Source organism: Oncorhynchus kisutch, linkage group LG20 (genome assembly GCF_002021735.2).
Source record: "Oncorhynchus kisutch isolate 150728-3 linkage group LG20, Okis_V2, whole genome shotgun sequence".
NCBI classification, from domain to species: Eukaryota; Metazoa; Chordata; class Actinopteri; order Salmoniformes; family Salmonidae; genus Oncorhynchus; species Oncorhynchus kisutch.
The window spans coordinates 39,434,685-39,451,707 of NC_034193.2; the positions used below are offsets into that span (position 1 = coordinate 39,434,685).

At 43.1% G+C, this 17,023-nt stretch overlaps 1 protein-coding gene across 1 annotated transcript in view; it reads right to left on the bottom strand.

Annotated features, from left to right (window-relative positions):
* Window positions 1–17,023, bottom strand: part of LOC109865856 (nidogen-1) — a 75,596-nt gene that overhangs the window by 29,208 nt on the left and 29,365 nt on the right. The window contains exons 9-11 of the mRNA XM_020454334.2: window positions 10,993–11,130; window positions 10,015–10,143; window positions 9,523–9,666 (exon numbers count right to left, since the gene is read on the bottom strand). Of these exons, the coding sequence (XP_020309923.1) occupies window positions 9,523–9,666; window positions 10,015–10,143; window positions 10,993–11,130 (411 nt within the window). The remainder of the gene's footprint in view (window positions 1–9,522; window positions 9,667–10,014; window positions 10,144–10,992; window positions 11,131–17,023) is intronic.

Below are 17,023 nucleotides of genomic sequence, written 5' to 3' on the forward strand. Positions count from 1 at the left end.
AAAATAATTTACTGAAACTTGTTACAAATGACCGAGTCACCCACGACTCACCAAACAATATTTTGAAAGAGGAAGTAAAGTACTTTAAGCATATGTTTTAGTGTCAGTCTCCTACATCTCTACCAACCAAAGTTAATTGTATGATTTAAAAATATATATATAATGTAAAATGAACAGCTGTACAGAAAAACTCACGTGAAGGCCAAATTACAGAGGAAGAACTTCTTGATTCATTTAAAGTGTTTTAGTCCGGGAAAACTCCAGGGTTGGATGGCATTCCAGTGGAGGTATACCAAACCTTTTTTGATATACTCAGAGGACTGTTTTTAGCATGTTTTAACCACTCCTATATAAATGGTAGATTATCAGACACTAAACAAGAAGGTCTGATTCATTATTACTGAAACAGGATCCAAGTGGTAAATATAAAGATCCAGTCCATTTAAAAAATTGGAGGCCTCTTACACTTCAGTGTTGTGAAGCAAATTCTTGGCCAAAATGCATAGCGCATAGAATTAAAAAGGTATTGTCGGATTATAATTAATACTAATCAGAATTCTTTTTTTACATGGACGATACATTGGAGATAATGTAAGACAAGTACTGGAAACAATAGAACACTATGAAATATCTGGGAAACCAGGCCTGGTATTCATAGCTGACTTTGAAAAGACATTTGATAAAGTACGATTGGAGTTTATATATAAATGCCTGAAATATTTCAATTTTGGAGAATCTCTTATAAAACAGGATTAAGGTTATGTATAGTAAACCCAGCTGTAAAATTAGTAAATAATGGCTACTTCTCAGAAAGTTTTAAAACTGTCAAGAGGAATAAAACAAGGTTGTCTACTATCGGCATAACTATTTATTATTGCCATTGAAATGTTAGCTGTTAAAATCAGATCCAACAATAATATCAAGGGGTTAGAAATCCAGGGGTTAAAAACAAAGGCGTCATTGTACGCTGATGATTCATGGTTTCTTTTAAATCCACAATTTGGATCACTCCACAGCCTCATAGAGGATCTAGATACTTTTTCTAACCTCTAGATTACAATCAAATTATGATAAGCGTACTAAACTCAGCAAAAAAAGAAACGTCCCTTTCAGGACCGTGACTTTCAAAGCTAATTCGTAAAAACCAAATAATTTCACAGATCTTCATTGTAAAGGGTTTAAATCAATCAATCAAATTTATTTAGAAAGCCCTCCTTTCATCAGCTGATGTCACAAAGTGCTGTACAGAAACCCAGCATAAAACCCCAAACAGCAAGCAATGCAGGTGTAGAAGCACGGTGGCTAGGACTTACTCCCTAGAAAGGCCAGAACCTACGAAGAAACCAGGCTATGAGGGGTGGCCAGTCCTCTTCTGGTTGTGCCAGAACACTGACATAGTGTTTTAAACACTGTTTCCCATGCTTGTTCAATGAACCATAAACAATTAATGAACATGCACCTGTGGAACAGCTTACAGACGGTAGGCAATTAAGGTCACAGTTATGAAAACTTAGGACACTAAAGAGGCCTTTCTACTGACTGAAAAACACCAAAAGAAAGACACCTAGCCACCGTGCTTCTACACCTGAACATGCCTTAGACATGCTGCAAGGAGGCATGAGGACTACAGATGTGGCCAGGGTAATAAATTACAATGTCCGTACTGTGAGATGCCTAAGACAGCGCTACAGGGAGACAGGACGGACAGCTGATCGTCCTCGCAGTGGCAGACCACGTGTAACAGCACTTGCACAGGATCGGTACATCTGAACATCACACCTGCGGGACAGGTACAGGATGGCAACAACAACTGCCCGAGTTACACCAGCAACGCACACTCTATCAGTGCTCAGACTGTCCGCAATAGGCTGAGAGAGGCTGGACTGAATTAGCGTTACACTGAGGCCTGTACTCTGAAGCGGGATCGATTTGGAGGTGGATGGTCCGTCACGGTCTGGGGCGGTGTGTCACAGCATCATTGGACTGAGCTTGTTGTCATTGCAGGCAATCTCAACGCTGTGCATTACAGGGAAGACATCCTCCTCCCTCATGTGGTACCCTTCCTGCAGGCTCATCCTGACATGACCCTCCAGCATGACAATGCCACCAGCCATACTGCTTGTTCTGTGCGTGATTTCCTGCAAGACAGGATTGTCAGTGTTCTGCCATGGCCAGTGAAGAGCCCGAATCTCAATCCCATTGAGCATATCTGGGACCTGTTGGATCAGAGGGTGAGGGCTAGGGCCATTCCCCCCAGAAATGTCCAGGAACTTGCAAGTGCCTTGGTGGAAGAGTGGGGTAACATCTCACAGCAAGAACTGGCAAATCTGGTGCAGTCCATGAGGAGGAGATGCGCTGCAGTACTTAATGCAGCTGGTGGCCACACCAGATACTGACTGTTACTTTTTTTATATATATATTTTTTTACCTTTATTTAACTAGGCAAGTCAGTTAAGAACAAATTCTTATTTTCAATGACGGCCTAGGAACAGTGGTTTAACTGCCTTGTTCAGGGGCAGAACGACAGTTTTGTACCTTGTCAGTTCGGGGAATTGAACTTGCAACCTTTCGGTTACTAGTCCAACGCTCTAGCCACTAGGCTATCCTGACCCCCCCCCCCCCCCCCCCCCCCCTTTGGTCAGGACACATTATTCAATTTCTTTTAGTAACTGTGGAACTTGTTCAGTTTATGTCTGAGTTGTTGAATGTTCATACAAATATTTACACATGCAGAACATAAACGCAGTAGACAGTGAGAGGACGTTACTTTTTTTGCTGAGTTTATATGTATACAGTACCAGTCAAAAGTTTGGACACACTCATTCAAGGGTTTTTCTTTATTTTTACTTCTACAAGATGTAAAATAACACATATGGAATCATGTAGTAACCAAAAAGTGTTAAACAAATGAAAATATATGTAACGTGTACACACGTCAGGAAGCAAGTACAGGGAGTGAATTTAATAATAAATAACACATAGAACAAAACAAGAAACACGAACAGAAGCAATAACGCCTAGGGAAAGAACCAAAGGGAATGACATATACAGTGCCTTGCGAAAGTATTCGGCCCCCTGGAACTTTGCGACCTTTTGCCACATTTCAGGCTTCAAACATAAAGATATAAAACTGTATTTTTTTGTGAAGAATCAACAACAAGTGGGACACAATCATGAAGTGGAACGACATTTATTGGATATTTCAAACTTTTTTAACAAATCAAAAACTGAAAAATTGGGCGTGCAAAATTATTCAGCCCCTTTACTTTCAGTGCAGCAAACTCTCTCCAGAAGTTCAGTGAGGATCTCTGAATGATCCAATGTTGACCTAAATGACTAATGATGATAAATACAATCCACCTGTGTGTAATCAAGTCTCCTTATAAATGCACCTGCACTGTGATAGTCTCAGAGGTCCATTAAAAGCGCAGAGAGCATCATGAAGAACAAGGAACACACCAGGCAGGTCCGAGATACTGTTGTGAAGAAGTTTAAAGCCGGATTTGGATACAAAAAGATTTCCCAAGCTTTAAACATCCCAAGGAGCACTGTGCAAGCGATAATATTGAAATGGAAGGAGTATCAGACCACTGCAAATCTACCAAGACCTGGCCGTCCCTCTAAACTTTCAGCTCATACAAGGAGAAGGCCCATGATCACTCTGGATGAACTGCAGAGATCTACAGCTGAGGTGGGAGACTCTGTCCATAGGACAACAATCAGTCGTATATTGCACAAATCTGGCCTTTATGGAAGAGTGGCAAGAAGAAAGCCATTTCTTAAAGATATCCATAAAAAGTGTTGTTTAAAGTTTGCCACAAGCCACCTGGGAGACACACCAAACATGTGGAAGAAGGTGCTCTGGTCAGATGAAACCAAAATTGAACTTTTTGGCAACAATGCAAAACGTTATGTTTGGCGTAAAAGCAACACAGCCCATCACCCTGAACACACCATCCCCACTGTCAAACATGGTGGTGGCAGCATCATGGTTTGAGCCTTCTTTTCTTCAGCAGGGACAGGGAAGATGATTAAAATTGATGGGAAGATAGATGGAGCCAAATACAGGACCATTCTGGAAGAAAACCTGATGGAGTCTGCAAAAGACCTGAGACTGGGACGGAGATTTGTCTTCCAACAAGACAATGATCCAAAACATAAAGCAAAATCTACAATGGAATGGTTCAAAAATAAACATATCCAAGCGTTAGAATGGCCAAGTCAAAGTCCAGACCTGAATCCAATCGAGAATCTGTGGAAAGAACTGAAAACTGCTGTTCACAAATGCTCTCCATCCAACCTCACTGAGCTCGAGCTGTTTTGCAAGGAGGAATGGGAAAAAAATTCAGTCTTTCAATGTGCAAAACTGATAGAGACATACCCCAAGCGACTTACAGCTGTAATCGCAGCAAAACGTGGCACTACAAAGTATTAACTTAAGGGGGCTGAATAATTTTGCACGCCCAATTTTTCAGTTTTAGATTTGTTAAAAAAGTTTCAAATATCCAATAAATGTCGTTCCACTTCATGATTGTGTCCCACTTGTTGTTGATTCTTCACAAAAAATACAGTTTTATATCTTTATGTTTGAAGCCTGAAATGTGGCAAAAGGTCGCAAAGTTCAAGGGGGCCGAATACTTTCACAAGGCACTGTATACGGAAGGTAATCAGGCAGTCCAAGTGAATCTGATGAGGCGCTTATGCGCATAACGATGGTGAGAGGTGTGCTTAATAATGAGCAGCCTGGTGACCTCAAGTGCCGGAGAGGGAGTATACGTGACAGTACCCACTCCCTGATGCGCAGCTCCAGCCACAGGATGCCGACCAGAGGGATAATCCTGGGGACCAGCCGATCGATTCTGCTGATATGCGGGAATCTGGCGAGCTGCCTGAGGCATGGGAGCCTGTCGAGCCGGCTGAGGCATGGGAGCCTGTCAAGCCGGCTGAGGCATTGGAGCTTGTCGAGCAGGCTGAGGCATGGGAGCCTGACGAGCCGGGTGAGGCATGGGAGCCTGACCAGCCGGCTGAGGCATTGGAGCTTGTCGAGCAGGCTGAGGCATGGGAGCCTGACGAGCCGGGTGAGGCATGGGAGCCTGTCAAGCCGGCTGAGGCATTGGAGCTTGTCGAGCAGGCTGAGGCATGGGAGCCTGACGAGCCGGGTGAGGCATGGGAGCCTGACGTGCCGGCTGAGGCATTGGAGTCTGTCGAGCTGGCTGAGGCATAAGAGCCTGACGAGCCGGCTGAGGCATAGGAGCCTGACGAGCTGGCTGAGGCATGGGAGCCTGACGAGCCGGCTGAGGCATAGGAGCCTGCTGAGCAAACCAAGTTTTGGGAGCCTGTGGCGCCAGCTGAGGCATTGGAGCCTGACGAGCTAGCTGAGGCATTCTCGGTAGACTCGGCAACGGACAGTTGCTGGGGCAACCGAGTCTTGTAAACCTGACGAACCGGCTGAGACATGGAAGCCTGAAGAGCCAGCTGAGGCATCCCTGGTTGCTTTGGTAGCGGCACCCGGACCCGACGTCACCTACACTAACAAAATACAAACAATACTTCCCTTTGGTGAGACGCTATTCTGTAACGTGTACGCAAGTTCAGGGAGTGAATTTAATAAGAAATAATACTTAGAACAAAACAAGAAACAAGAATAGCGTGGCGACCTCAAGTGCCGGAGAGGGAGTATATGTGACAATATATGTTACGTTCTGACCCTAGTTATTTTGTTATGTCTTTGTTTTAGTATGGTCAGGGCGTGAGTTGGGTGGGTTGTCTATGTTCTTTTTTCTATGATTTGGTATTTCTGTGTTTGGCCTGGTATGGTTCTCAAAGGTAGCCTGTTTCCTATTGTGTTTTGTGGGTGGTTGTATCCTGTGTTGGTGTTTTCACCATACGGGACTGTTTCGGTTGTTTGTTTGTACTTTTGTTATTTTGTTCAGTGTTCTGTTGATTTATTAAATATAACATTATGGACACTTACCACGCTGCACATTGGTCTGATCCTTGCTACTCCTCCTCTGAAGAAGAGGAATTCTGTTACAATATATTATATATTTGAGATTCTTCAAAGCAGCCACCCTTTGCCTTGATGACATCTTTGCACACTCTTGGCATTCTCTCAACTAGCTTTGCTACAGAATGCTGTGGTAGCCATGCTGGTTATGTGTGCCTTGAATTCTAAATACATCACCAACATTGTTACCAGCAAAGAACCCCCACACACCATCACACCTCCTCCTCCATGCTTCATGGTGGGAACCACACATGCGGAGATCATCCGTTCACCTACTCTGCGTCTCACAAAGACAAAGCGGTTGGAACCAAATATCCAAAGGACAGATTTCCACCGGTCTAGTGGTGGCTTCTTCTTATTGGTGACATTTGGTAGTGGTTTCTTTATAGCAATTCGACCATGAAGGCCTGATTAACGCAGTCACCTCTTAATAACAGTTGATGTTGAGATGTGTCTGTTACTTGAACTCTGTGAAGCGTTTATTTGGGATGCAATTTCTGAGGCTGGTAACTCTAATGAACTTATCCCCTGCAGCATAGGTAACTCTGGGTCTTCCTTTCCTGTGGCGGTCCTAATTGACTAACCTTCTTGTCTTAAAGTAATGATGGGCTGTCATTTCTCTTTGCTTATTTGTGCTGTTCTTGCCATAATATGAACTTGGTCTTTTACCAAATAGGGCTATCTTCTGAATACCAACCCGACCTTGTCACAAAATTGATTGGCTCAAACTCATTAAGAAGGAAAGAAATTCCACAAATTAACTTTTAACAAGGCACACCTGTTAATTGAAATGCATTCCAGGTGACAATCTCATGAAGCTGGTTGAGAGAATGTCAAAAGTGTGCAAAACTGTCATCAAGGCAAAAGGTGGCTACTTTGAAGAATCTTAAATATAAAATGTATTTTGATTTGTTTAACACTTTTTTGGTTACTACACGATTCTATATGTGTTATTTCATATTTCTGATGTCTTCACTATTATTCTACAATATAGAAGATAGAAAAAATAAAGAAAAACAATGCATGGTACTGTATATGTATGTATGTATATGTATGGGTATATATATGCATATTTATATGTATGTGTATAAATACAGTTGAAGTTGGAAATTTACATACACTTAGGTTGGAGTAATGAAAACTCGTTTTTCAACCACTCCACACATTTCTTGTTAACAAACTATAGTTTGGCAAGTCAGTGAGGACGGTTAGGACTACTTTATGCATGACACAAGTAATTTTTCCAACAATTGTTTACAGACAGATTATTTCACTTCTAATTCACTGTATCACAATTCCAGTGGGTCAGAAGTTTACATACACTAAGTTGGCTGTGCCTTTAAACAGCTTGGAAAATTCCCGAAAATGAAGTCATAGCTTTAGAAGCTTCTGAAAGCTAATTGACATAATTTGAGCTAATTGACATAATTTGAGTCAATTGGAGTGGTACCTGTGGATGTATTTCAAGGCCTACCTTCAAACTCAGTGCCTCTTTGCTTGACATCATGGGAAAATCAAAAGAAATCAGCCAAGACCTCAGAAAAAACTGTGGACCTCCACAAGTCTGGTTCATCCTTGAGAGCAATTTCCAAACGCCTGAGGGTACCACGTTCCATGGGACCACGCAGCCGTCATACCGCTCAGGAAGGAGACAATGTCCGTCTCCTAGGGATGAATGTACTTTGGTGCGAAAAGTGCAAATCAATCCCAGAACAACAGCAAAGGACCTTGTGAAGATGCTGGAGGAAACAGGTACAAAAGTATCTATATCCACAGTAAAAGGAGTCCTATATCGACATAACCTGAAAGGCCGCTCAGCAAGGAAGAAGCCACTGCTCCAAAACTGCCATAAAAAAGCCAAACTACGGTTTGCAACTGCACATGGGGACAAAGATCATACTTTTTGGAGAAATGTCCTCTGGTCTGATGAAACAAAAAAAGAACTGTTGGCCATAATGACCATCGTTATGTTTGGAGGAAAAAGGGGGATGCTTGCAAGCCGAAGAACACCATCCCAACCGTGAAGCACGGGGGTGGCAGCATCATGTTGTGGGGGTGCTTTGCTGCAGGAGAGACTGGTGCATTTCACAAAATAGCTGACATCATGAGGAGGAAAAATATGTGGATATATTGAAGCAACATCTCAAGACATTAGTTAGGAAGTTAAAGCTTGGTCACAAATGTGTTTTCAAATGGACAATGACCCCAAGCATACTTCCAAAGTTGTGGCAAAATGGCTTAAGGACAACAAAGTCAAGGTATTGGAGTGGCCATCACAAAGCCCTGACCTCAATCCCATAGAGCAAGGAGGTCGACAAACCTGACTCAGTTACACCAGCCCTGTCAGGAGGAATAGGTCCAAATTCACCCAACTTATTCTGGGAAGCTTGTGGAAGGGTACCTGAAACGTTTCACCCATGTTAAACAATTTAATGGCAATGCTACCAAATACTAATTGAGTGTATGTAAACTTCGGACCCACTGGAAATGTGATGAAAGAAATAAAAGCTGAAAGAAATCATTCTTTCAACTATTATTCTGACATTTCACATTCTTAAAATAAAGTGGTGATTCTAACTGACCTAAGACAGGGAATTTTTACTCGGATTAAATGCCAGGAATTGTGAAAAACTGAGTTTAAATGTATTTGGCTAAGGTGTATGTAAACTTCCGACTTCAACTGTACATATATTTACCAAAAAAATATATGGGGGATTGGAAATGAAGCAGACAATAACGTTGACGGACGCTACAATCTGCAATATTATTTACCCGCTAAAAGAATTATAACAAATAAATAAAACATGTAAAAAGGTCTAGATGATGAGGTCCTGATGACAAATAAATATTGTTGCTGTGAGTGAGTTCAGTTCATTTAAGTCATTTCATTAGTAAAGATTTTAAAAAGTGCTTCAACCTCAGAGAACACCATGCACACACAGCACGCACACACTGCACACACATTTGTACAACTAACCTTGTGGGGACACACAATTCAGTCCCATTCAAAATCTTATTTTCCTTAACCCCTAACCCTAACATGCTGACCAGACCAGACATGTCGCGTGCGTTGCAAAATAAATGTACATATGCATGTTATTCAACCATTACACCCACACTGCTCGCGGGTGTCAGCGAGCGTCTGTGTGGCCATGCGCTACAATAGAAATCAGTTCTATTTGTGACGATCATCACGCTGCAAGTTGGCCTCTCCCATCTCCTGATAGGTTTTTAGGAGCATACTGTATACCCACATGGGTGATTGAAAGATGAATTGAGGTCCACACTCCGGAAGGTTGTAGTAATACACACACACACACACACACACACACACACACACACACACACACACACACACACACACACACACACACACACACAGTGCTTCTACACCTGCATTGCATGCTGTTTGGGGTTTTAGGCTGGGTTTCTGTACAGCACTTTGATATATCAGCTGATGTAAGAAGGGCTATATAAATACATTTGATTTGATTTGATTTAAAGTGTCACCCTACCCTGGCAAGTATAACCATCACCCACGAATCCGGACAGACAGGAGCAGATATAGGCAGACGCCCCCGTGTAGCTACAACGTGCCCTCTCTGGGATGTCGCAGTTATTGGTACCCCTCTGGCAGTGGTCTATTGGACGGTCCACTTCTACAAAGGATAGGGGGGAAAGGGAGAGGCAGATTTTAGACTTGGTGGAGACAGAAATACCCTGAATCCTTTGTTTGATGAAACTAAAATTATAAAAAGGAGTAACAAATGTGAGAAATTTCTCAGTAGACGGTTTGATAGACTAAAGAAAAAAACAGATTAATAGACGGAAATAGCATAGAAACGCTCTTAAATTTGAGTTTAAGATTAATATATAGATGATATGAAACAATCTGTAAAAGGTTACTGTATTTAGAGTGTGTATTAAGTTAAGCAACAGAGTTATATTGGGGGTCATCCAAACAAAGAACAACACAGCTGTGAACACACTTTTTCAACACTACATACCGACGCAGGTCTTGCCATCGCTGGCGAACTGGAAACCGTCCATACACTCGCAGCGGAATGTTCCCGGTTGGTTGTTGCATATGGCGTGAGAACCACAGATCTCGGGCATCTCTCTGCACTCGTCAATGTCTACAAAATGAGCACAGTCAATTCAAACAACTGTATTTGTCCCATAAGGGCAATTCTGTTGCACCAGATTAACGTTTACTGCAAGTCATATCAACAGCCATAATAATAATTACATTATTTCATTGCATATTTGGAATAAATGATTTAATGTGATCATTTGTAGTATATGTAATAATATACTGTACATTACAGTATATTAATAATATTAATTATTATTGGGACATTTCTGATGACATTGCTTGTTTTCCTATGCTACAGTCTGTCTCAGTCCTGTAATACATGTTTCTCTCTTTGGGCGGTCTTGCCCTTTACTGATGTAAAGCGTTTATGAGTTCTTAGAAAGTGCAAAATAAGCCAAATGTAATATCATCACCACTACTATGAAGATGCCGTCTTACCAATATTACCTGATTTATGAAGATCAGTCATGAAAGGTAATGTGCTGTTTTAACACCAAATGTACCTAGGATCAGTTCGCCCAATCCTTAGTGGGGAAATTGCTAAACTGACCGAAGATCAATGTCTAGGGAAACTTCATTTTCAGTCCTATTACAGCTAGTATTTATTCAAAAAATTGCTACAATTGGTATGCTCTGTTACTGAAATTGGGAAATTGGTCACCACTAAATGGTGCTAAGTAGTCTTTATTTCAAAGAATCCCCATGAAACCGATATGTTTATTAGATAATAAAGTAATAAAGTTATTACCATGCATTCTTTAATGAATTTCCAGGTAAATATGTAAAATAAAGTATAACCCAAACTTCAATAGACTTCAACTTCCCTATGTCCCTTATGCATCAGCTGGTGTAGGTTCAAGCTGATATGTATAGTGTGCAGGGCCCCTACCATAGCATTGACGTCCGTCCCCAGTGAAACCAGTGGAACACTCGCAGGTGAACTGGATGCCTTCTTCGGGTCTGCAGGCAGCGTTGGTGTCGCAGCCGTGTCTGCCGGTGAAACATGGGTTCTGCTCTGGTGGGCCACCTGACAATCATGACAATCATGACAATCATTCCATTCTCTTGAGGGGCAGCAATGGGATCCGTGTTAGTGGGTGATGCCATCAATGCCTAGTTCAGGGTTAGTTCTGATGTTATAGCTAGAATTTAAGCGTAAAAGTTGCAGTAAACATGGTAGGGACCAATTGGTTGGACAAACAGCAATTCAGTTATAGGTTACATGTCTTCCTTCAGTAAGGCTTTTGTGTGGCTGTTTTCAGATTATGGATTTTGTAAATCAAGGGATCAGGGGAGTTCTACTTTGGAGTTACTTCAATCTTTGGATACTTCAGTCTGAAAAGCCACAGTATAGTACTACAACCTGAAATGAATAGATTCCTATTAACCCTCACGTTAGTTATTGTTGGAAATGGCTTACGCTGTGGAATATCTGGACAAGATGTTGTGACATCACACACACAAACACACACACACAATGTCTCAGTTTTGTAGACACAGGCATGTAAGACACCTCTCCTGGCTGTTAGAAGGGACATGCAGACCGCTTATCAGACAGCTGCTTATTAGGACGGGGGGGCTCCTCCAGTCCCCATTGCATCCTCACAGGAAACTCGGCACAGATGTTACACTTTTGCCAATAAACTCCAGCTGAGTCTAGTTTGCTTGCATAACCTACCCCTGGCCCCCAGACCGCCACCCCCGGGCCATCCCCTATGTACCTTTACCCCTCTCCCGGTGCCTTCCTCTTGCCCTCTTGCCCTCCCCCACTCTCCCTCTTCTTCTTACACCTCCTACCTGCAGTAAATAACCTTGTGTGAACTGAAGCACGGCCCCTTGTTTACCTTAGCCGTTAACCTTTACCCTGTCGAGGATTTGGGTGTCTTTGAAAGGCCAGCTGAGGAAATACGACAACACAAGGTTTTGGTTTACCTACAGATAATGTTACTTAACAGATAATAACTATTCTTTTGGCTCGACATTCCATACTGTGTATAGTCAGGAATTCAAATGTTCTTGAAGAGAAATGTATGTAATACGATGGCCCATTGAGACAACAAATGAGTGGTAACAACCCCCCCCCCAGATGTCTAAAGAAGACACACGTATGAGTAGAGTCAGAAGAATCTGTTGGGAAAATGTATACTGTTCCAATCGCAGGTCCTGATCCTAATCTCTTAGAACCAGCTGTCCTGTAAACACCAGCAAGAATCATTAGGAACCACGGGTGTCTTTGGTTTTCCCGTTTGACGTCAATACGTGTCATAATAATAATGCGATTCATAGATGCTACTGAATGCAAGTGCACGAAAATCCGACAATGGAAAGGCTACAATTTTTCCAGTGAAGGAAGGTTTTTTGCATTTCCATTTCCATACCCCACACCACACTCACACACAGCAGCATCCACCAGTCAAAAAATAAGAATACACTTTCATACGCTCCCCATTACACACATTTGACCAATCAATCTTCTTTACATCTTCAGCATAGGAATCACTACAAACACGTTGTATGATCTCTTAAACACTATTTTAGGCCCGCCTTTGGAACCTTGGCTTTTCTGGATACAGCTATTTTATCGTGGTCACTACATCCAATGGGTGTGGATGCACCTTGAGGACAAAGTTCTGCAGCATTACAAAGAAATGATCAATACACACGTGGATGATATACAGTCGTTTCTGCACGTTTCTGCACGGCTTTTGGCAAACTCCAAGCGGGCTGTCGTGTGCCTTTTACTGAGTAGTGGCTTCCATCTGCCCAATCTACCATAAAGGCCTGATTGGTGGAGTGCTGCAGAGATGGTTGTCCTTCTGGAAGGTTCTCCCATCTCCACAGAGGAACTCTGGAGCTCTGACAGAGCTCCTTTGGGTTCTTGGTCACCTCCCTGACCAAGGCCCTTCTCCCCTTCTCCTTCGGGTTCTTGGTCACCTCCCTGACCAAGGTCCTTCTCCCCCTGATTGCTCAGTTTGGCCGGGCGACCAGGTCTAGGAAGAATTTTGGTGGTTCCAGGCTTCTTCCATTTAAGAATGATTGAGGCCACTGTGTTCTTGGGGAACTTCAATGCTGCAGAAATGTTTTGCTACCCTTCCCCAGATCTGTGCCTGAACACAATCCTGTCTTGGAGCTCTACGGACAATTCCTTCGACCTCATGGCTTGGTTTTTGCCCTGACATGCACTGTCAACTGTGGAATCTTATATAGACAGTTGTGTTCCATTCCAAATCATATCCAATCTCAAGGATGATCAATGGAAACATAATGCACCTGAGCTTAGTTTTGAGTCTCATAGCAAAGGGTCTGAATACTTATGAAAATAAAGTTTTTCAGTTTTTTTATTTTAATACATTTACAAACATTTCTAAACTTGTTTTCACTTTGTCATTATTGGGTATTGTACGTAGATTGATGAGGAAAACATTTAAATCTCTTTTAGAATAAGGCTGTAACATAACAAAATGTTAATATCCCTGTATTGCTACTGCTGTGTTGACACATGAATTAACTTAGTGAGTTTAATTGATGACTAATATACACTATATAAACAAAAGTATGTGGACTCTCCTTCAAATTAGTGGATATGGGTGTTTCAGCCACACCAGACTTTCAACCTTGGTCTCATCATTACGACGATCGTGACAGGAGATCCCACCAACAAAGGACCAAGCAGCGTGCCCAGGAGGAGGAGAATCCTGGACTTGGGAGGAAATCCTGGCAGGACAAGATTGCCTTCCTTGGCAGGAGTCAACTAGGAGCATGAGAGGACAGCAACGACGTCGGGGAGGTAGGCTACAGAAACCCCAAGAAATGTTTTGGGTGGGGGCACATGGAGCAGTCGGCGGAGACGAGGAGTGAACCAGAGCCAGGCTGGGAGAAGAAGGAGAATTCGGAGGAGAGAGAAATGGGGGAGTTTTTGAGTTGGTGGAGGACACACAGATTTGGAATAAAGGAACGTGTCGTCAGTTTGGTGCCACCTGAGTCAGCTCCCCATACTCGTCCTGAAACGTGTGTTAAAGTTCCCGGAACAATTGATGCAGGCTATACACACCAGGTCTCCAGTGTACCTTCACAACCCAGTGCGTCCTGTGCCAACTCCTCGCACTCTCCCTCAAGTGTGCTTTTGCAGTCAGGTGTGTCCTGTTCCTGCTCCTCGCACTCTCCCTCAAGTGCGTGTCCCCAGTCAGGTCCGTCCTGTGCCTCTTCCCCGCACTCGCCCTGAGGTGCGTGTCATCAGCCCGGTGCCACCGGTACCGGACCCACGCCTCAAACCTCCAGTGCGCCTCCACAGTCCAGAGCTTCCGGCAACAGTTCCCAGTCCAGAACCTCTGGCGACAGTTCCCAGTCCAGAGCTTCCTGCGACAGTTCCCAGTCCAGAACTTCTGGCGACAGTTCCCAGTCCAGAACTTCCGGCGACAGTTCCCAGTCCAGAACTTCCGGCGACAGTTCCCAGTCCCAGTTTTATGTCTAGGGGAGTTGTATGTCTAGGGTTTTTGTATGTCTATGTTGGCCTGATATGGTTCCCAATCAGAGACAGCTGTTTATCGTTGTCTGTGATTGGGGATCATATTTAGGTAGTCATTTTCCTCATTTGTGTTGTGGGATCTTGTCTACGTATAGTTGCCTTAGTGCACATCAGTAGCGGCACGTTTCGTTTGTGCTTTTTGTTGTTGTTTTGTTTATGATTTTCTCTATATTAAATATGTGGAACTCTACTCACGCTGCGCCTTGGTCTCATCATTACGACGATCATGACACAGTCAAAGGATAAAACCTTGTTCATCAAATTTCTGCCCTGCTAGAGCTGCCCCGGTCAACTGTAAGTGCTGTTATTGTGAAGTGGAAACGTCTAGAAGCAACAACGGCTCAGTTGTGAAGTGGTAAGCCACACAAGCTCACAGAATGGGACTGCCAAGTGCTGAAGTGTGCAACGCATAAATATTGTCTGTACTCGGTTGCAACACTCACTACCAAGTTCCAAACTGCCTCTGGAAGCAATGTCAGCACAAGAACTGTTTGTCGGGAGCTTCATGAAATGGGTTTCCATGGCCGAACAGCTGCAAACAAGCCTAAGATCACCATGCACAAATCGAAGCGTCGGCTTGAATGGTGTAAAGCTCGCCGCCATTGGACTCTGGAGCAGTGGAAATGCGTTCTCTGGAGTGATTAGTCATACTACCATCTGGTAGTCCGACGGACAACTCTGTATTTGGCGGATGTCAGGAGAAGGAGAACGCTACCTGCCTGAATGCATAGTGCCACCTTTAAAGTTTGCTGGAGGAGGAATAATGGTCTGGGGCTGTTTTTCATGGTTTGGGCTAGGCCCCTTAGTTCCAGTGAAGTGAAATATTAATGCTACAGCACACAATGACCTTCTAGACGATTATGTGCTTCCAACTTTGTGGCAACAGTTTAGGTAAGGCCCTTTCCTGTTTCAACATGACAATGCCCTTGTGGACAAAGCGAGGTCCATTCAGAAATGGTTTGTCGAGATCGGTGTGGAATAACTTGACTGGCCTGCACAAAGCCCTGACCTCAACCCAATTTGGGATGAATTGGAACGCCAAATGTGAACCAGACCTAATAGGTCGGCCAACATCAGAGTCCGACCTAACTAATGCTAATCAAGTTATTGATTTCATGAATCTTATTTCTTAGGCTGCATGTAGTAATATGGACTATTTATTGCCCTTTCCTGGGTAGCTTATTAGAGATAGACATAATATGGGAAACCACAAACAAAGCATGCAGTCAGTCAGGGTGCAGGGGTTAGGCTATGAACCCATCTGCTTGGTTCTCTCACCCCTTCCAGGCTTTTGGGTGGGAGGGAGGACAATGAGCCTGTGGTTACAGATGTAAGCAATGTCCCCATGCTCTCTGGCAGCCTTCATAGCTGGGATCAGTTTCAGAGTAGTCCTCATTGAGGAAGATGTTGGTTCCTCTCCATAACAACCACTGTGTCTTTGTACCTCAGGAAATGTACCACTATTGACCTGGGTCTGTCACCTGGGCCATAGGTTTTCCAATCCTATGGGCGCACTCCACCTCAATCTTCTTCTGATCTATCTGCAGCTTTTCATCGATTATTTTTCACACTTTCTCCTCAGACTCCGTCCAGGTCTTGTGTGGAGACTGGGATTTCATTTACAACAATGTTATTTTGCCTTGATTGTCCTTCTTGGTACTCCTGTTTGCCTGTCATTACTAACATCGATCATACAAATCAATTTTTTCAAATCCACACAGGGCTTCCACCATCATTTAAATTTAAGCATCAGGTGTCGGGCTTACACCCACATCCAGCCAAACATAGAGGATAAGCCATACAGTATTTTTATTTTTTATTTTTATTTAACCAGGTAAACTAGTTGAGAAGAAGTTCTCATTTACAACTGTGACCTGGCCAAGATAAAGCAAAGCAGTGCGACACAAAGAACAACACATAGTTACACATGGAAAAAACAAGCGTACAGTCAATAACACAATAGAAAAAAAGAAAGTCTATATACAGTGTGTGCAAATGCCGTGAGGAGGTAGGCAATAAATAGGCCATAGTAGCGAAGTAATTACAATTTAGCAGATTAACACTGGAGTGATAAATGAGCAGATGATGATGTGCAAGTAGAAATACTGGTGCAAAAGAGCAGAAAAGTACATCAAAACTATATGGGGATGAGGTAGGTATATTGTGTGGGCTATTTACAGATGGACTATGTACAGCTGCAGCGATCGCTTAGCTGCTCAGATAGCTGATGTTTAAAGTTAGTGAGAGAAATAAAGTCTCCAGCTTCAGCGAGTTATGCAATTCGCTCCAGTCACTGGCAGCAGAGAACTGGAAGCAAAAGCGGCCAAAGGAGGTGTTGGCTTTGGGGATGACCATTGAGATATACCTGCTGGAGCGCGTGCTATGGTTGGGTGTT